Source organism: Passer domesticus, chromosome 11 (genome assembly GCF_036417665.1).
Source record: "Passer domesticus isolate bPasDom1 chromosome 11, bPasDom1.hap1, whole genome shotgun sequence".
NCBI lineage: Eukaryota > Metazoa > Chordata > Aves > Passeriformes > Passeridae > Passer > Passer domesticus.
This window is the reverse complement of record NC_087484.1, coordinates 30,929,715-30,949,985: the sequence shown is the minus strand read 5'-3', so window position 1 is coordinate 30,949,985 and position 20,271 is coordinate 30,929,715. Positions and strand designations below refer to the sequence as shown.

General features: G+C 46.5%; 2 protein-coding genes across 2 annotated transcripts; both read right to left on the bottom strand.

Annotated features, from left to right (window-relative positions):
• Window positions 1–1,428: 1,428 nt before the first annotated feature.
• Window positions 1,429–4,913, bottom strand: LOC135278263 (aquaporin-12-like). The gene is made up of 3 exons (XM_064384813.1): window positions 4,296–4,913; window positions 3,381–3,497; window positions 1,429–2,522 (listed from the first exon to the last, which is right to left on the bottom strand). The coding sequence occupies exons 1-3, from the start codon at window positions 4,900–4,902 to the stop codon at window positions 2,341–2,343; spliced, it is 906 nt and encodes a 301-aa protein (XP_064240883.1). The 5' UTR covers window positions 4,903–4,913; the 3' UTR covers window positions 1,429–2,340.
• Window positions 4,914–9,004: 4,091 nt separating this feature from the next.
• On the bottom strand, window positions 9,005–15,474 carry LOC135278262 (serine/threonine-protein kinase PAK 2-like). Its single transcript, XM_064384811.1, has 4 exons — window positions 14,994–15,474; window positions 14,172–14,368; window positions 13,361–13,498; window positions 9,005–12,487 (listed from the first exon to the last, which is right to left on the bottom strand). The coding sequence occupies exons 1-4, from the start codon at window positions 15,037–15,039 to the stop codon at window positions 12,401–12,403; spliced, it is 468 nt and encodes a 155-aa protein (XP_064240881.1). The 5' UTR covers window positions 15,040–15,474; the 3' UTR covers window positions 9,005–12,400.
• Between the last annotated feature and the right edge of the window lie 4,797 nt (window positions 15,475–20,271).

Genomic DNA, 20,271 nt, shown 5'->3' with positions numbered 1-20,271 from the left:
CTCAGTTGATGTTGCCATGCTGGAAAAGCAGCCTCTTAATTAAAAATAACAACGGTCACTGTCACTCCTTAAATTCCTCCTAATTACATCAGTCTGCCCCAGTAGGCGACCTCCCCAAAAGCCCCAGAAGCACACCCCAAATGTTTGAAGATGTCCTAATACATCCTGAAAAGTGGGGGGAAAAAACCCAAGAAAGCACCAAAACAAAACAAAAAACAAACAAACAAACAAAAAAAAAGAAGCCCCCAAAACAAAACAACCCCAAAAAACAAAACAAAAAAACCCCACAAGAAACAACCAAAAAAAACCCCCAAACCCCCCAAAAACCCCCAAAAAACAACCCAAACAAACAAACAAAAAAAACCCCCAAACAAACAAAAACAAAACAAAAAACAAACCAGAAAAATGGGAGCCCCCAGCATTATTTTGTGCTGACTCTGTGGTTACAGGTTGCCTTTGGATGCTGAATTTATAGGATCAGCATCCTATTCTGCAGTGTCAGACTCAAGTTCCACCCCTGTGTGACAGGGAGACATCTCAGGAGCCTCTCTGCAGCCAGGCACCCCAGCCCACCACTCTGAGCTGCCACAGGAATATCCTGTGCCCTGGGAAAGATCCCACAGGAATGGTTTTTGGAGGGCAGCTCAGCCTGACTTTTCTCACCCTGCATTTCTCCTTGAATTAAAAGCAGAGCCAGAAAATCGTCTGGGATAAACAGAGGCCCCATCGCTGGCTTTTCAGCACGATTTCCAAACAAAAAAAGGTTCTGAAAAAATTGTCCAGGGGGATCTGGGGCAGGTACAAAGAGTCTCAAAGGTTTCAGCTCCCACCCAAATGCCTCCTGCTCAGTTTAACCAGGAAAAAGCCAGACTGCTCCCAGTCCCCTTCCTGGGGCAGTGCCAAGCATCCAGCCAGGTACAAGGAGAGGGCATCGCTTGGGAATTTTGCTCCATGGCTTTGGGGTTCCATGCAGTTTCATCTCTGGGGCACACCCATGTATGGCTGTGTCCATCCCTTCCCTCATTTCTCCTGCTGGGATGTGGGGTGGGCTCATGGCGTCAGAGGTCTGGGGGTCCTGCAGGTGCCTCCAGAGGGCAATCCCAGAGGAAATCAATGGGATGGGCAGCCCAGAGGCCATGCAGCACCCTGGGGTTGTCTCCCCATGGACACAGCAGAGTGGAGGGAGGAGCAGGGCGGGACACTGGGTACCAAATCTGCACCTGACACCTCCACTCCAGGTTTCCATTGAGTGCCACTTGCTTATTCCCTGTTTGCACCTCAGGAAATAGGAGCAGGTCACTCCTGTCAGGAATCTGATCCAGGGCAGCGCTGCTGGAACAGCCAGAGCATCACAATCTCCCTGTGCTGTCCCGCAGGGTGCAGCTCCCATGGGGTGCCCTGGCCCCAGCACAGCCTGGGGGGCAGGATCCCCATTTCCAGGAGCTGTTTCCCCCCTTTCCAGAGCAGGGCAGAGGTGGTTTGGGCATCACAGTGGCTCCCATTTTCAGGGATGTCTCCCAGCAGGAATGACATCACTCACCCAAATGCCAACCACGGCTTTTTTTTTTTTTTTTTTTTTTTTTTTTTTTTTAATTTTCCCCACAAACTGTAATTTTATAGTATTTCACGTAGTCATGGAGCAGAGCCCAGGGATGCCCAGCAGCTGCCTGGCTCTCTTTTTCTTTTTTCCTTTTTTTCCAACCACAGACCCCTTGTACACCATCTCTTGATGCTTTACAGCACCCAAACCCAGGCTAAGCACATCCCCAGAGAAGCAGCTTCTCCCGTGGCCAGTGAATTCTCTTGCCTTGGAGCACTTTTAATTCCTCTCCAAGACTTGCCAGGTTCAGCCTGTGCATTTCAAGGACTTCAGGCCAAGTTTAACTCAAACCCCACCAATTTTTAACAAGTTTCCATTAGTAACTGAAAAGATCAAAGCCTGCTTCCTCCCCATGCCGTGCCCAAGGCAGTTACTGGCTTATCCTTGGTTTTTAGGGCTGCAAGAGACCCAGTGAGGTTATTGCAGGCATTGCACGATGCAATAACCCCGGGTTGCTCAAGCCTGCCCGTGGAACAGTCCCAGCTCTCTGTAATTCCTGGCAGTACAAGACAACCGGCAATTTATGCAAAAGTGTTCCGTGTTTTCTCTCTGAGGCAGCAGTGTGGGCTTGAAACAGTTCGAACTCTCCAGGGAGGCTTTTGAAGCAATTCCCAAAGGAGCTCGGGGGCTCGGGCATCCCGCGAGGATTCCTTTGTGATGCTTTAAGGACTGAACGAGCTGCAAAATCCTGCACACCGGGAAACCCTTTCCCGGGAAAAGGGCTGCCAGGACCCCTGGGCTCAGGCACGGGGCTCCGACTTGCTCTTCCCTCCTTTCTTCTTCTTCTGTGGTTTGTCACCCTCCACCTGCGCTGTCACCTTTCCCTTGGGCACCTTGTACTTGCTCTTCTGGCTGTAGAGGAGGTTTTTCTGGAAGAGGTGTGGGATGTTGCCCTGGAACAGCAGGAGGGCAGCGAGCATCCCTGGAATGAGAGCACAGACCCCTTCCGAGTGCTGTGTGGAGCATCTCCACCCTCCCCACAGCTCAGCAGCTGGTTTGGCTCCTTGTCACAACCCTCACCGTGACCAAAAGGCAGCTCACCACCGCTGAAATCCCCCCGAGAGCTGAGGGATCCTCACTGTACTGCTTTAAGGAGAATTTACCACTCTGTCCTTAAATTAAGAAATGCTTGTTTTGACCCATAAACCACCCCAGTTCTCTGGCAGAGAATAATTAATGTTGGAAAAGTCCTCTGAGCCCATCGAGCTCAGCCATTCCCTCAGTGTTGCCAAGGTCACCCTTGGTCATGACCCAAGGGCCACATTCAGGTTTTTAAATCCCTGCAGGGATGGTGTCTGCACCACTGCCTTCAGCAGGGTGCCAGTGCCTGACCACCCTTCAGGGAAGAAATTTTCTCAATACCCAACCTAAACTTCCCCTGGGGCAACTCGAGGCCGTTTCCTCTTGTCCCATCAGAGTTACCTGGTGGCAGAGCCTGACCCCCACCTGGCTCCACTCTCAGCTCACATCCAACTCCCCATGACCACGCCGGAGCTGGGGACAGCCTCAAAGCGTAGCTCAGCCTGCCATTGCCCTGAAACACCTTTGCTAAACCTCCCCCAGACTCTGGCTTCAGGGAGGTGTCTGCCCTTGTACCACGCAGAAGTTGGATTTTTAAAAATTGGATAGCAAAGAGATGACCCCAGAGTCAAGGAGGCAGGATGAAAAGTGACACTTGCCACTGGCACCCCCAAGTTCAGCCCTTGCCAGAACAGTCCACGTTACACTCAGCACTTCTGCCTTGCCCTGTGCCAGCTCCTGCCCCCTGGGAAGATCTCACCTGCGAGGGGCCCCAGCCAGTACACCTGGATGTAGTCCCAGAAGCTGCTCCCCGAGCAGTGGAAGGTGGTGGCTGTGGCCAGGGAAGGGTTGAAGAAGGCCCCCGTGTACGGTCCGGCTGTGTGGGAAGAGAAACGTGGCCAACAGTCCCACTGCATCCTCTGGAACTCTGACAGAGGGCTGAGAGCCCTCCTGCCTGCCTTCTCAGACAGGGGAAATCCCACCCTGGTCACCCCGAGCTTTGTGGGAAGCAGGAAAGCTCAGTGCAGGACCGAGGGATTGCAGCAGGGGAGGTTCCAGGGAGGTGATCCCAGTCTTGAGCTATGACTGTGAGACAAAATTCACCTGGAGCCCAAACTGCCATCTCTTGAGGACTCCCCATGTGTGGAGACACAAGGCTTGACTCCATTTCAGAAGGCTGATTTATTATCTTATGATATATATTATATTAAAATACATTAAAACTATACTAAAAGAACAGAGAGAAAAAGATCGGAAGGCTTGAAAGAACAAGAATAATAGAATGCATAACAAAATCTTGTGACTCTCAGAGTCTGATGCAGCTGCATCTGTGATTGGCTCTTAATTAGAAACAACTAACAGCACCAGTCACAGAGGCACCTGTTGCATTCCTTAGCAGCAGATAGTTATTGTTTACATTTCTGTCCTGGGGCTCCCAGCTCCTCAGGAAGGAAAAATCCTAGCAAAGGATTTTTCATAAAATATCATAGCTATAGCCATCTTCATCCCAAAATGAACACTCCCCAAGGAATAGAAAACAAACACCTTAGTAGTCATTACCTTGTTAACCCCTACCTCTCCAGTCCTGGAAGATGAAAAACAGGGGGCTGTTCCACCCCCACAAACGAGGTATTTTTCCAAATAACTGGGGAGAAGAAACACCAGCACTGCTCACCTGCATAGGTCAGAAAGGTGACAGTGGCTGCCAGCGCAGGGACCCGGTACAGGGGGTGACTCTGTCGCACCTTGAGGAGGACAAGGTGGAACAGGAAGGAGCAGGGGCCCTCCACGAAGGCAGCGTGGGGCAGGGAGGCGCGGATGGAGGAGCTGCACTCAGGCGCGATCAGGCTCTGGATGAAGTGCAGCTGGCTCAGCTCCCAGGACCAGTAGAGCCGGGTGAGAGCCCAGCCCGTCCCTGCACCCCCACCCTGGGCCAGCAGCTTGGCCGCCGTGGCTGCCAGGCTGGACTCCAGGAGCAGGAACTCCTGCAGGGACACGGTCGGGCTGGCGGATGCTCCGTCCAAAGAGGCGCCATGGACAGCGGAGAGGAGGAAGAGGAGGGTCAGGAGCACGTCCAGGCCAAAGCCACCACCCCAGGGGCCGATGTCCATCAGCATCCTCAGCTCCAGGCAGCTCGTGCACAGCTGGAAGGAGCCAGCAAATTCCCTGGCAAGGCAGCCATGCGTCCCAGGGGACAGAAGCCTCTTGGAAAGCCACCTGAGCACCTGGCACAGCCCAAAAACCAGGAAGAAAAAAGCAATGGAGACATTCAAGCCATCCATAGCGAAGGCTGTGCTGGGGCCAGAGTCCGGGAAGGAGCAGAGGAAGCTCCTGCACCTCCTCTTTATAAAGCCAAGCAAAAGCAAACGTGGCACAGCCCGACAGGCCTGGGAAAGGCCACATGTGTGGCCCCTGCAGGGCAATGCCAGTGCCACAGGGAGCTGCTGGACTCACAGCAGCTGGAGCTGCCACCAAGTTGTTTGTCCCAGCAAATCCTGGTGTTATCTCCACCAGGCACTAAGCCCCCAGCCCTGGCATTCACACCTGAGAGCCCACAGCAGCTCCCCAGAGCAGACAGCTCTTCCAGAAGGAACAAAATCTTTATTTTCTTTCTGCTTGGCTCCAACGCCTGTGGCTGCCCCAACCCTGGAAGTGTCCAAGGCCAGGTTGGACAGGGCTTGGAGCAACCTGGGCTAGTGGAAGGTGTCCCTGCCCATGGAAGGGATGGAAAGAAATAGGTTTAAGGCCCCTTCCAACCCAAACCGTTCTGGGATTCCATGGTAAACAACACATGATGTGTCTTCTGGGTCATTTCCCTGATCTGCAGCAGAAGTGCCACCATACACTGCAGAACCAACCATAAAATACCTCACATCACAATCCAACTCAATTCTTTCCACCTCCCCTCCCTCCTCCTGTGTTTCCCATGAGAAGAGAAACCAGTAGAGTTTCCTCTTTAGAAACAAAACCTCACAAGGACCCAGCCTGAATCCAGTCCCTGGAAGAGAACCACCAGATCACAGGACACAGACTGGTAAAACTGGAAAAGAAATGCCAACATCTTTTCCTTCCCCCAGAAATGGATTTTGCCCTTCTTCTCAACCATTGTAAGAGCTAGGCCTTAGGAAATAAACATTCCAAGGCTTAAAAACTATTTCCCACCCATTGCTTAAAATTCTGCCCATGGCACAGTTGTGGGATGTTTAACCCAGGGTGGAGAGAGGAGCTGGGAGCTGCTGATTCCAAGGATAACTATGGGATTAAACAAGGGCAGGGGCTCATTCCCTCATTTGTGTTAGTGCTGACAGCAGACTCCATGCAGCTTTGCAGGGCTGCTCTTCTAGGAACAAAACTAAATAAAAATTCCAATATTCCCTCCAAAAACCCCTTTTCTGTAGCTGGAACATCAGTGTCCTTCTAAACCAAACATGCTTTCAGGGCTTAAAAAGCAGATATTTAAGTTTAGCCACTGGACAGGAACAAGTTGGCACTTCCAGATTTCAGCAAAATAAACATTCCCCAAAAACACTGAAGGGTCACAAGAGCTGAGCAGACCCACCCTGGCTCCCTTGTTTTTGCCCTCAAAGAGGCAACAGCTACAGAGGAAAAAAAAAAAAAGAGAGAGAAAAAAAAAGAGTTATAAGGTTATTAGGTTATTTAAGGGAAGTTTCACTGGGCAGAGGGTGGATTAGAGCTTTCCAGGAGCAGCCACATGTCCCCAGCTGCTGTGACAAGGCAGCAGGAACCTGGGGCAGGTTTCCCTTCATGGTCAGGCAGGAAAAATGCTCCAGGGGATCCAAGAATTAATTGTGCATTGTGAAAGAACCCAAATCCTTAGAATAAGCATTCACTGAGAGGAAAAAATAACAAAGATGGGTCATCCTTGGCTCTAGAAACCTCAAGGAACCCCAGAAGAACCTGTCCTGAGGAAGGCCAGCCCTGCACATGGTGAGGACACATCTCCCCTCCAGACCATTCTGAGGAGCTGCCCTGAGTCCTGCCAGTGTCCTCAGTGTTGATCCACAGCTGTACCCAGCTGGATTCACCGCCCACGAGCCCTCCAGGGAACACCAGGACCTGGACCCCATGCATTGAGACTCATCCATGCCTTGACACAGCCTGTCTGCTCTTCCCTCCTCTGCACTGACTCAACAAAGCTCCAAAGCAGAAGTCTGGGAGCCCTGAAAGAGAATGAGCAACTCCTGACTTCCCACTGGGAAAATCCCATTAGAAAACCCAAACCACTGGTCCCTATGGGCTGTTTTAACACTCAGGTCGACAGGGATTTGAAATCTTGATGGATTTGACTTGATGATCCTAAAGGTCTTTTCCAAACTCTCTAATTCTGTGATTTGAAGTGATGATGTGCTGGAGGACATTCCCACTGCACACACCAGCTGGGAAAAGCAAGACAACCTGTGTTGGTGCTGCCCTGCTCCCTCCTAACAGGCTGCAAGTAGAAAAGTCACAAAGTCATTGCTCTCACTTGGTGGTATTCCCTCCCTCAAGGAAAATAAATCTGTCCTTAGGTTGGATTCAAAGCAGGGCAAGCAGCTCTTAGAGAACCTGCTTCCTCCACACATCTGGAGAGCAACAGCCAGAGCTTGGCTGAGCTCAGCAAACTTTCATGTTGCTTTCTCACATGACTGAGGACAGCTGTTTGTATTAAAAATAATCTTGGGAGTAAAATGCAAGTTATATTTAAAAAGGGGAAAAAATGCAGCTGTACAAATCCCTGGGAGCAGAGATCTATGGATAGCACAGTGCTCCAGCACAGGAACCTCTGGAACTGCACTGAAACCCAACAATGCTCTTCAGGCACCACCATGAGAATGCTGCTAATGAGGATCCTCACTTTTCACCCACCCTGCTTTTAACCAGCGTGCTCCTGGTGCAGTCCAAACAGTTGTGCTCAGCTCTGCAGTGACTCACTGCAGGTGAACAGCAGCCCTGAAAGGGAGGAACTGCTGCCCCCAAATTTACTGCCTGCAAGAACAATGTTTTAAATACACAATCTTGAAAAGGCTGATCTCAAAAAATGGGGGCTACTCTTGGGTATAGCCTCAGGCAGGTCCAAGTCTCAGGGTCAGTGCAAGGGATGAGCAAGTTCACACAAGACTTAGGAGGATTTACCAAGGACTTGAAACTTTCAGCCATGCAAGCCAAAATCAGCCAAAGCCCTGCTCTCCTTCAAGGACCAAAATCCCAACAGTCCTGAGTCCCACTAAGCACCTTCTCCTCCTGTCCACTTTTCCCCCAGAAATTAAATGCCAAATCACTTAAATGCAGTGTTAAAGAAGACCAGTTTAAATGCACAAAGAGTGGATCATATAGGAAGACAAAGATACTACAACAAATTGGTAACCCTGAAGAGACAGGCTCTGAGCCAACCAACGTTCTCATGTCTGGGTGAAGCAGCTGCTGGAGATGAGTGGTTTCTTCATTTCCTTTTGTCAGTGTACCAGCAAAGCTTGTACAACATGCAAGAAAGGGGAAGAGCCCATTTCCCAGCAGCACAGGAGAACACAGGCCATGCCAAGTCCTCACCATCCACAGCTGAGGCAGGAACTTCATCCAGAGCCAACTGACCCGGCCTCAACCCCAAAGCAAATCCCTCCTTGTCCTTGGCTGGACTGGCAGGCAACATCCCACAGCCTTTTTGTAGGTCCAGTGGAAAACAGAAGTGCCTCTCTGCAGCCTTGGAGGCCAAGAGGAACCATGGATCTCATCCCAAGTCCTCGAAGAGCTGTCGGCACCCGGTGCCCTCACTCCCATGGTCCAACACTGGTGATGGAGCAAATCCAGGAGCCAAATCTTCCAGCAGGCAGCAGGACAGCTCCATTCCCATGGATCCTGTGCCATAATGTTTATGAGCAGGACAGTGGATGGTGCCCAAGGTGCAACAAAGCAGAGCTCTTTGGAGCAGCTCCTGAATCATCACCACATCTCCAGAGGTCACGGGCCCATCGGTCCCACCCCAGCACTGGCCACCAGAGGGGGAAGGTGCAGCTGGGATGGACCAGGCTGGTGTTTGCTCTGCTCCCTCCACATGGAGGGCGAGGGATCTCTTCCACAGTGGGTGACAAGGGTGTTTTGGAGCTGCTCTCCTCCCATCAGCGATCCAGAGTTTTTCTGGGAGGCACACGCAGCAAAGCTTGTGGGGAACACAAGGCTGGTACTGACACTGATGAGTAATAAAACTTTAAAGAATAAGGCTGGTTTAGCATAAAATTATATCCACCATCATTAAAGCATTCATAAGAAGCTTAATTACAAATACATTCTGTTAATCTCAGTAAAACACTGACACATGAACCCTTTCAGATACTCTTGTTATCAAAGGTATAAACTCATGACAGGGAAAAGGGGGGAAAAAGCCCCAAAGGTTTTTTAAAAGTTTATTTCTAGCCCTGAAAGACAGTTATTAAACAAAGTCAACAAATACAGTAGTTAATATTGCAGTAACAATTAAATAACATATTGGGATTAAATTACACAAAAGGCAACATTAACATCTGAAGACAGTTAAAAAAATAAAAAGAAAGCTTGCACCTACTTCCATTCCCATCAACAGCATAAGGAACAGAGGGAAAAACAGACCAGAGAGATTTATTGACTCAATTCCAGCTGGAGAGACCCCTAATCACATTATCTTTGCTCCCTCCCCAGCCCCTCTGACAACGGGACCCATCTGCTGTAGACAAACCTTTTCACCTCCCTGCACAGAGCCAGGGGGGAAGGCTCCAATTAGTCTCATTAACACCTAAGGCAGGGCAAAGTGCTCATTCCCATGGTTATTTTCAATAAGAACTCTGGTTTGTTGTATGATAACAACATCCCAGGAATCTCACACTCCCTGCACACTCGCACCTCAGCCACAAGCTGCCCTGCTGACACTTCACAGGGATTGTGTGCATGTCTGATCCCCACTCAGGATCAGGTGGGCACCCGAGAGGGATGCGCAGGAATCCCCACATCTGGATGCAACTCATCCCTTCCCATCATTTCCTCCAGCCCTGCACCCACCCAAGGGCTCTGCTCTGCTCCCACTGGGGAAAACCCACGCCTTGGAGCTCCTCACCTCGCAGACACCCTCAGAAAAGTGATGCCTGGCCCTCCAGACACAACAGCACAGCACAAAAACCTTCTCCTGGCTCTCCTCTCCTGCCAGCCCCACCTCTGATCCCCATGGAAAGCTCAGCACAGAACAGTTGCTGCATGGGGCCAGGGAGATGCTGGGAGCTGAACACCGTCCCAGGTCACACACACAATTTGGGAACTTGGGATTGGGCCAAGTTTTGTGCATTAGGATGCCTGAATCTTCAGAAATTGTCTCCTAAGCAGGGTAAACTGGACAAATTTTGCAACATATGTTTTAAACCGTTCTCATTCACCAGTAAAAGTGAACTAATAAGTTAAAATTACTTATGATTTCTTGTTTTCTATTTAAAAAAGCTAAATTTATCTAGATTGTGCCATTAAAGGAAAAAAAAAAGATGAAAGAAAGAAAAGCTCCCATTTTAACTCTGGCACAAGGAGTTTCACCAAGTCCATTGCCAGCAATGGACAAAGAGGGAACCACTGGTACAACAGGTTTTTTCCTCAGCCAAGCCTCCTCACTGCTCCGTTTGACCAGGGAGCCAGGACACACTCAAAACAGGGTGATTACAGTGCCCATGGCTCATAATAGCTTTTTTTTCCAGGCAAATGCACTTGGACTACCTTACTTGGCATGAGACACTTCCTTGAATTTAAAATTTAAAGCCATAACTGTTGTCACACTTACAGCAAGAGAGATTGATCCCTGTGAGGAACAGTTAAGATAATTAACCCAACACGGATTTTAACTACCACACAGGAGCAGAACACAAGCTGAGCCTGCCCAACAAGGCACCCTGCTGGCCCCACAGGACCCCCAGGAGCTGTGAGACCCCAGCCCTGCTCCCTCCACCATCCCCCCCAAACTGCCTCTGCCATCCTGCCCGGCCACTCTCACCTGGAAGTTTGTTTTGTCATACCTTGGCTACCAGTCCCCAAAATGTCATTCTCTCTACAGAGATACTGAAACTCTCTGAAAATCACTTCTATCTCCTGCCAGCAATGTTTGGAAAAGTGTGCAAAAATTTTTATTCAGGGTCCTCTGTCCACACCCAACCACAGCTCTGTCTGTCCCAGGCCCTGCCCCACTGGGAATGCAATACAATCCCACTAAAGTCATGGTTATTCTTTCACAGACTCATTTGGCACATTGGCACTACTTGGCTCTTCCTTAAACACTTGGGGAGGTTGAAATGCATAGACTGTAGCATTAGAAGGAGCAGAGGCTCTGCTAAACTCAACCCTGGCAACACCCCAGGAACTCAAGCGCTCAGGCTGTCGCTGTCCTTCAGAAAGAGGCACTTTTTGTTGTGTGCAAGGGTTGGCTGCAGCCATCCTGGCCAGCACAGAATCCTCAGTGACAAGGATCAGAGTGACACCAGCCAGTCCAACAGGCCCCATGATGGTCTGACAGCACTGCTTCCCCTCTGCTTCATCTCACAACTTTGGCACCTCCAGGTGTTCATCATCATCTGTTCAGATCATGTTTCCAAAATCCTGTATCGTCAGTGTCCTCAGATCTGCTTATTTGTTCTTCTGGTTTCATTAGTACAAATGGAGCACATACAAAACTGGAAAAAATAGCTCTAATACTTTAAACTCTGACAACTCCATAGGTTGATGCATTATTTGCTTGGCGGGGGGAGGAGGGGGGAAATTACAACATATACAAAAATGTATTTGATACAAAGAAGGGAAATGTAAAATAAAAAAAGTCAAAGGCACCAGCATAACTTCCAAAGCCCAAGTCAGAGCACAGATACAAGTTTGTGAACCACCCACTGCACCAAGCACATTATCCCTCAAGCTTCTGGCCAGCAAGTCTAACAGGGGAAAAAAAGAGCAGACAGGAAGACAGCTGGAATTTTTTCTTGCCCTGACTAGAACTGATCATTTGATCATAAATAAAGTATCTGACCCCAACCTACAGATCCATAACCCACATCCAAAGACTTGACCGATCATTACGGTTCTACAAAGAGGCCACATTTTTGATTTAAAAAAATGTCCACAGAGCACAGGTATGAGAAACAGCTGAATACTTCTCTTCCCCCTCTCTCTCTCCTTTTTCATCTCAAGAAGTGAAAAGAATCTCCATACATTACGATTCCTTAAGTAACCGAGTTGTTGATTCTACAGTACAGCGACAGCTAATCCAAAACAGAAATGAGGGGCAAAATGTACCTTCACATTCGCCACACCTGCCGTGAATCTAGTCACTGGGAGCTTCCCACAGGGATTGCAGGCAGAGGGGAGGAAGAGGAGAGTCAAAGAGATCAGCAGGTAAAATTAGTACTGCTCTCTGAAAGCTTGAATCTGTCATTCAAGTATTGAAAGTACCCAGAGGGTACAATGGGAGCTGTTACAGCGAAGTAAAACCCCTTAAAGCCCCGGGCACAGCAAGTGGTATTTCTGGGCTGTCTGGGAAACAAAAATCAGAATTAAAAAACCCCACAAAGGCCAGTAATTCAGCCCTCAATTCCTTCTGGACCCCAGACAGGGATCTCTAGAGTCGCCACAATGTATTTGGGTGTCTTCTGGATGAGTTTCTTCCCTTTTGCAGACATTTCCCACCCCCACAAAACCCCTTCCCTCCCCCCCCCCGAAGTGTAACAATTTCATATATTATAAAGATTTGTAAAATACAAACAAACAAAAAAGGAAGAAGGCTGTGGCAGGATGTTAGCGGTTACTCTTCATTGCTTCTTTGGCTGCCAGGATCAGTGGCGTCAAGCTGGACAGAGGTTTGGCCAGTTTCAAGAAGGGATGCTGCCAGGAAGACAGAAACACGAGGAATTCGTGAAAGACACACTTTTAAAGGTTTGATTTGCAGCAGGATTCATGTTTCCACAGAGCTAGGCAGCAATGAATCTGCATTTTAACTGCTGATTTGTGTCATGTGTTTCTCCTGATGGTTACAAGGACAAAACAATCCCAAGCTGGCTGGAATCACACTGCCTTGCCCAATGGAGTTTCTCCTGGAATATCTCACTGGTTTTGGAAAAGGTGAGTATTGAAGCTGCACTTGCAATGAGCAAAACAAAGATCTAAATAAGACATAATCAGAGAGAGGCAAGAAGCAGCAGCTGGCTTTACTGGGAAAGCCTCTACACTACCTGCCTCAGAGCTACTCCTTGCCCTCTCCAGGAATGGCATCAGTGATTCTCCCACACCTTCACACAATGCTGCCTACAAGCAGATCTCCTTTAACAAACCAGCCTTTCTCCAGTGCACAGAAAGTATTTAAAATCAAAACTAAAAGGAGAAATGGTGTCACTGCTCCAGCTGCTCAGCTCGTAGGGCAAAACCCATCGGGGAGAAAGGAAACTTTTCTTTTCAAGGCTTGAACACTGATGCAGACCAGCAGAAATATGAAAAGCAATGCAAATGCTATCAATGGCCATCCTCTGAAAGGAGCTTCTAAACTACTGGACACTTTGGCAGTGGCAGAGTGAACTCACAGATTATGATGGAACAACTTTGGAGTATATTATAAATCTTTCCTACCAACTGCTCTCACTACAGTTCCCAGGAGAAAACACACAAAAAAAGAAGAAAGGGTGCCAGTCTATGGAGTGGTTCATTACAGGCTGACCTGACTCTGCCTTCTGCACCTCACTGTGAGAAGAAGTGGAGTCTCACCTGTAGCAATTCTTTGGCTGATCCTCTTTTCTCCACATCCATCTCCAAACATCGGTTCAAGAAATCCCGGAATATTGGGGACAGTTTCTCAGGGTTCTGGAGTTCTGGTGTGCCATTAGTTGCTATCAAATATAAAGCCTGTAAAATGAAGAATAAGGTATAGCCAAAACCAAGCTTTAAAAGATGTCAAACTGACCTGCCTTGTGGCAAGCCCTCAGATGAGAGGGCTCTGCAGCTACTTCTCCTCAACTTCAGATTAGAACTGTAAAAATGCCACATGTGTGGGCACTCATGACCTATTCTTGCTAGTAGCAAAATAATGTTCAAGATCTTTTTGGCAACAGATACTGACCTTAGCAAAGAAAACATCAGTTTGTGACACAGCAGAACTTTCCATAATGTCTTGGGTTTACTTTCCCCAGATTACCACAGAGGCCTGAGGTCAAAGTCCTGTGTTTTATTTACAGGCAGGCAAATCTTCTAAGTATTATCACAGAATCCCAGATGGGTTTAGGTTGAAATGGACCTTAAAGTCCAGCTTGTTCCACCCCCTGCCTTGGGCAGGGACACCTTCCACTAGCCCAGGTTATTCCAAGCCCCGTTCAACCTGGCCTTGGACACTTCCAGGGATGGGGAGTCAGGGTAAGGCTGACTGCAAATTCAACACAGCTGTCTTCCTCTGGAGGAATTTTCTTGTACTGCTGAAACTTGTTGGCTTTTTCATTTCATTTTCTTTTTAATGCAGATGCAATTAACCAACAAGTACTGACAGTGGTGAACACCCAGCTCCAGCAGCACCAGGGCTTCTTACCCTCAGGGGGTTCTCGTTGAGGTACGGGGGCTCTCCTTCCACCATCTCAATAGCCATGATGCCCAGGGACCAGATGTCCACTTTGGGGCCGTAGGCTTTCCGTGTCACCACCTCGGGAGCCATCCAGTACGGAGTCCCCACCATGGTGCTGCGCTTGCTCTGCTCAGGGGTGATCTGGGCACAGAACCCAAAGTCAGCTGCAGGACAACAGAAGGTTAAGAGGTTAAACTGCTGCACCCCAAGAAGTGGTTTTCCTAGAAGACTTTTATTGCTACACATACATTTCATTGAGAGGGGTTTGGGGCAGTTTCTTCTTTCCTCCCCCACTACATTCTCCGTATTAAAAAAGCCAACGTGCAATGAAAAATACAAAACCTGAAGGTGCTTAAGCAGGGCAGAAGTCCATGGAGTGAAGACAAGGCTTTTGTCCTCTGGAAACAATAATTACCCTGCAGAAGAATGGTGTTTTGCCCAGTCCTTCCATTGAGAGTTCTAGGATGCTAACAACCAAAATAAGCAATCAGGCAGAACGCAGGCAGAGTGTTCTGCATCTGGTGTGTTATACAGCCTGAATTGGAAGAAATCCATCCACAATCCATGGCTTCTGCCCTGCTAAACAGATTGTACTTGTGCAGCTACTGAGGTCAACATTTCACAGCACTTTGGCCATCTATACAGGTACTACAGCCGACAGACACGGAAACAAGGCTCCAGGGAAGTGCAGTGCTACCCCACTCAGCAGCAGGAACCTGGACAAACAAACCTCTCCACAAGGTAACTACCAAAGAGAACAACCACACTCAAGAAAAGGAGAAAAGTCACCTATTCCTATAGCCTTCAGGTGCAGCAGCAATGCATGTCCCATCATGTTACTTTATCCAGCTGCAGCACTCCCACTTCCCAGGCATGTAAAGCATCAATAAGAACACAGTTAAGGCAGGAGACAGATATTACCTTATCATTGACACTAAGTTAGAGAAAGAGAGAGAGAGAGGGAGAGGGAGAGAAGAGAGAGAGAAATTTAAATTCCAGGGCGATTTTGGAAGTGTTATGCCAAGCAGTGCTAAGGAAAGAGCCAAGTTATGGAAGTGCCAAGTTGTATTAACACAGAACTAACCCACCCTGACAGTCAAAATGCTGCCTTAAAAAAACCCCAAACCAAACAAAAACCAAACCTATAGGAGTCACCAAGCTCCTCCTGCACTTTTTGGCCTTATCAAGGTGTCACAGTCACCTCCCAGCAGGGCCCATTTCCGTGACCAGCCCAGGGCAGCAGCTGCAGTGGGTTCTCCTGACCTTTCAGCCAGGCCTCCAGCACCAGCCACCAGCACAGAGGAAGAAGACAAGCAGGAATACAGTTTCACCCACCAGCAGCATGTGTAGCTGCAGTGGTGACACCTGTCCTGTCACCAGACTCCCTCAGAGAAGGGGAAGAGCTCAAAAAGAAGGTGCAGCTTCTCCCACCCTAAACTTTTGCTAAAGCACTGTAATCACACAGCCCCAGAACAGCTTGTCCAGCACTGATTACTCCACCTCCCCTTCACACAGGGAATTTTTGCAGCTGACTCCTGTCTTCTCCTGTCTCCTTCCTCCTCATCCTCCCCCGATTTGCTGGCATGATGATTTTGACTCAGCTACTCTGTCCTTTGGCCACTTTGCTTTGACATCTCTTTTGCAATTCTGATCCTTCTCCCTCTAACTCTTCTCAGCCACATCCTCTCCTGTAACTGTCCACTTCTCTTCAGGCTCTGACTCCACAGCTTGTGCACAGACACATCACATCCTTAAAATAAAATTTCACATCCAACAATGCTGGTATGCAAATCAGGTTGCTGGCAATCTTTCTTCACACTCCATCTCATAAATAAAATGAGACTGCACACCATCAAAAACAGGAATATTGCTAAGACACATTTTCATGGCACTTCAGATTCCTACTGAAAACACTTTTTGCTTCACACCTTTTTGCTTTAACTCTTTGATTGTTATATGCTTTGTACATTCCTTTGTACATACAGAAATGCAGATAATGCACCTCTTTCTCAACAGTCCTGACAGCTACCAGTGCTTTCACATCATTTTTATTTACACAAACTAGAAAAAGATTTACTGTCCAAGCCCATGCATGCATAACCATTACCTGAAAAGCAAGTTGTTTATTTTGCCATTATTATATTAATGAAAGTGTAATGAAAGTACACTTCCAGTCCAAGATAAGGCACAGGGTTAGACTGCAATAAATGACCAATAATTTTCTTGTTAGTGGCCTTTTCATGAATGGGGCTGCCACTTGCAGGAACTTTGCTTGAGCCAAATTTAGTGGTGGCATAAGTGGTATAAATGACATGCCAGTAAATCAGTGCAAGTCAGTATGAAGGCAGTTTAGATACTAGAAATTGTGGGTTATTATAGGAAAGGATCCAATTTAGGTATGCAATATAATGGAACATCATGCAGCTGATCACTTTCATAAATTATAAACTTAGGCTCTAAAGTCACAGTGTGGAAAGCTGCATCTAATGGCATTCAACTTAAAACAAGGCTTGTTTCATACAAAACTCCCAAAAGCTCCACAGAAACAAAAGAGGAAGGCTATTTTTAATGATGACCACAATTGCAATCACTAAACAAGGGAACTCAAAGGGAACTGGATGCATGGTGTAGGAGCTGTGTGAAAAAGTAGGGAAGCCTTATTATGTATGTTATTTTTAAAACTAAGTAGATAGCTTGACTTTACTAATCTGCTGATGAATTCTGCTTTTCATTTCCATTTAAAAACTGTCCAACAATATGCTCTTAATTCTCCTAATTAAACTCATTGCTTCTGTAGCTACACTTAAACTAAAAAATTACTAAAATAAAAATTGAACTCACCAGATTAAGCACAGGGCATGTTAAGGTTCAACTCCAAAGATTTCAGATTCTGCAAATGGTGGACATATTTCACCAACTTTAGGTGTCTATTCTTTTCCAGACCCTGAAGGAAATACCTATCTCCTGAGGGTAATCCTCCCTCCTTCCTGCAGTAGCCCAAGGCAGGCCCTTCCTGTGGCTCAGCCCAGCTTTCTGTTCACTTCAAAAGAAGCTCCAAGTCTGACTTGCTTATGGTGCCTTTCACATTTCTAGCCTGCAAAAGCCTGTTCTAGTCCAGGTTACGGCATGTTTGACAATTTGTTTTATAGTTAATTTATCCCAGTCTTAAGAAACTGGTAGAAAACCGTTGGTTAGAACGTTGTTAGGCTTGGGTTTACTGCACTGAGCAGGGCTCAGGAGGATGATAGAGGCTGTAGCTACATCAGCTTGAATGTGGGATTGTAAAACAGGATCTGTGGAGTGAAGCTGGTGGCACTGAGGATCCAGTGGCCCTGTCACAGGGCTTTTGTGCAGCTCTGCCTCAGCACTGTCGTGACCTCAAGCACAGCTGGTGGGAGCAGGTGTAAGACCAGGCTGACAAGAGGAAGTGATGCTGTGCTTTGGTGGGTTACGCTCAGGATCAAGCACAAATATTGGAGAAGGTCTAGAGCTTTTAAAACGCTGTCCTCTAGTATGATGGAGGCCTTCTATGCTCCTGCTGGTGAGGGAAGAAGTTATTGAAACCTCCTTTTTGAGTGGTTCACTCTTTGATATTTCACAGAACAGAATTCCCTATTTCTGCTTCAGTTCTAAGCCTGGATAGCAGACCCTGCCTACATTTCATTTTCTGTCCCTGTTTGTGATGCTATTTGGAAAGGTGATCTTTGGAAAACACTGCAACTTTGCCTCTCACATCCATGACTTAGCACTTAGAAAGAAAGATAAAAGTCTGCTCTTTTGGGCAGCCAGCTGGGAAAGGATAATCATAGACTACAGTCTGTGAACTAATTAAGTATATAAATGGCTTCTTTTTTCCCTACACTTTTATATGATTTATTCTTATCACAGTGTTGTGTGACAGTAACAAACTTCAAGAAATTTATGTTAAGTTTTAATCTTCAGTATTTAGCAACTTTTCCAATATTTCTTTTAAGTGCCACCTTCAGAAAATTGTCAAGCAGGTACTCTGTTTATGACAAAATGATGGAAGAGGAACATGGCTAAAGCCAAATAACAGCAGGGATCTACCTTAGGTGTCATTGTTGTAATGTGTGCCCAGGTGTCTAGTCAAAAAGACCAATTCATTTTTGGCATTTAGTTCTTCTCTGTGAATGGTCTGTGTGAGAATTCATGATAAATGAGGCTGTGGTTTAACCAATGTTCACCACAAGGCAAAACACAATCAACAGCAGGTAAAGGTCAAGGAGAAAATGTTCTTTATTCTGAGAGCTTTTCATGAGCTGACTCAAAAGCTGCTGGTCTGCTGTGGTTAATCTTTATGATGTCTTATGCATCTTGCCCTACTCTATCTTCTTATTGTGGCTGAAGGTGCTTTAAGCCACAGGTATTTTGTAGAGAAAAAATGGGGTTGTTGCGCAGCTAAAAATGCATCACTGCTTAGGAAGAAAAAAAAACCACAAAGAAATTGTGAGAAAAGTGTAATTTCTTTTGGCATCATCTGGTTTCTTGTAAGTCAAAATAAATCCAAACTGAGAAGGGCAGCACTGAAGAGCAGTACAGTGAAGGTGCTGCTGCAGAGTGGCTGATGGGAGCTCTGATCTCTGACCCATTATTGTGTCTTCATAGATCTCGTTTCATTCTTCAGCACATATATCTCTGAATAGCTGTATTCATTTGATCAGTTTGGCTGTTTCTTAGATAAAAACATCTGCTGCTTTCTCCCAAAGCCAAGCTCTTGGTAAGTTGTATGACTGTCTTACAAAATTGTGTTATTTTCTTCCATCATTCAGTCTTTCATCTGCTTTTGGGACCTACTTAATACTATGGTTTCCACTTTTTTATTTTCTTTAATTTGGGGTCCAAATCATCAGGAAAAATATTAGATTATATTAACTTTTTTGGTAATTGAAGACATAGCATATCAGTTTATTAGTATGGGAGATACATAAAATTGACTTTCTAGTTATAAAAAAAAAGAGGCTGAGATTATGAAATATTATCAGTGATGTTTAATTAAAGAATGTAGACATATAGAATAAAATACTAATATTTGTATGATACCTTTACCAGGGAATGTTGATTTGGAAGGCTAGCAGCAAATTAATGTTGATCCAGCTATATGCCATTGATCATTTCAATAGAAATGGAGTTTGGTGGAAAAAGACTATTGCTTTTGGTAAAAGACATGTTCCCAGTTTAATCACAGGTAAATTAGAGGTTTTTACTTTTAAAACATAAAATTAGCACTTCTCTCCCAAAATACTGAATTACAGAACAGAATCTTGGCCAGAGTTCTCTGATTACCATTGTGCCTAAATTGTTACATTTTCTGACAGTGTTGAATGTCTTCCTATTCCAAATAAGTCTTTCAAAACTGGTAATGCTTCCTTAAAATACTTGAAGTTCAGTAAAAAGGTATATTTTAATAAAGACAAAAAATTGTTTGACAAAAAATAATTTTTCAAATGAGCCATCTAGTGATGCAACAGAGAAAGCAGACTAAGGTTTGTCAGTAATGGACACATTAATGCTCATTGCCTGCATTTTCCCATATTTTTAACTGCTGTTTACTGATTGTTAAAGGGCTGGAGAGGGTTGAGTTGAATTTTAGTCTATTGCATTTCCATCTTTACCAGTCAAGGGCTTCACTAATTTAAATAAATCAAAGGATTAGCTGCAGGTCTTATGCAGCTTCATAAAGTGAAACCTTCCGGCCCTTGCCTGGACAGACTGTCTGACTGGTGGCTTCCTTGGGAATCAGCTCTGGCGACTTTATGGAGAGAGACTACTCTGATCTGACTGTTTGGAAACAGAACTTGAATAAGGCAAAAACAAGAAACAGGACAGCATGCACTGTACTAGAAACGAACCAGAAAAGAAGTCCAGGGTAAAACAGAGATATTTATAAGGCAGGGTTTGAGGGAAGGATCCAATGGGAGAGAACAATTAGGAATATTACAATTGCTGCAGCAAAAAGTAACCAACAGTAACAGGAAGAACTCAGAACTTCCTAGCAACAATTTGCATATCTGAACGGAGGAGGCGGGCGGGGAGGTAAGGGGTGGGA

What these genes read in the sequence shown, in the direction of transcription:
- LOC135278263 (XM_064384813.1), bottom strand. Translation starts at nt 4,902, where the DNA reads ATGGATGGCTTGAATGTCTCCATTGCTTTTTTCTTCCTGGTTTTTGGG. An exon ending in CACCTTTCTGACCTATGCAG is followed by an intron (nt 3,498 to 4,295) that starts GTGAGCAGTGCT and finishes CTTCCCACACAG; the next exon opens with CCGGACCGTACACGGGGGCC. An exon ending in CTGGCTGGGGCCCCTCGCAG is followed by an intron (nt 2,523 to 3,380) that starts GTGAGATCTTCC and finishes CTCTCATTCCAG; the next exon opens with GGATGCTCGCTGCCCTCCTG.
- LOC135278262 (XM_064384811.1), bottom strand. Translation starts at nt 15,039, where the DNA reads ATGATGGGACATGCATTGCTGCTGCACCTGAAGGCTATAGGAATAG. An exon ending in TCAACGAGAACCCCCTGAGG is followed by an intron (nt 13,499 to 14,171) that starts GTAAGAAGCCCT and finishes TTCATTTTACAG; the next exon opens with GCTTTATATTTGATAGCAAC. An exon ending in CAGCCAAAGAATTGCTACAG is followed by an intron (nt 12,488 to 13,360) that starts GTGAGACTCCAC and finishes TCTTCCTGGCAG; the next exon opens with CATCCCTTCTTGAAACTGGC.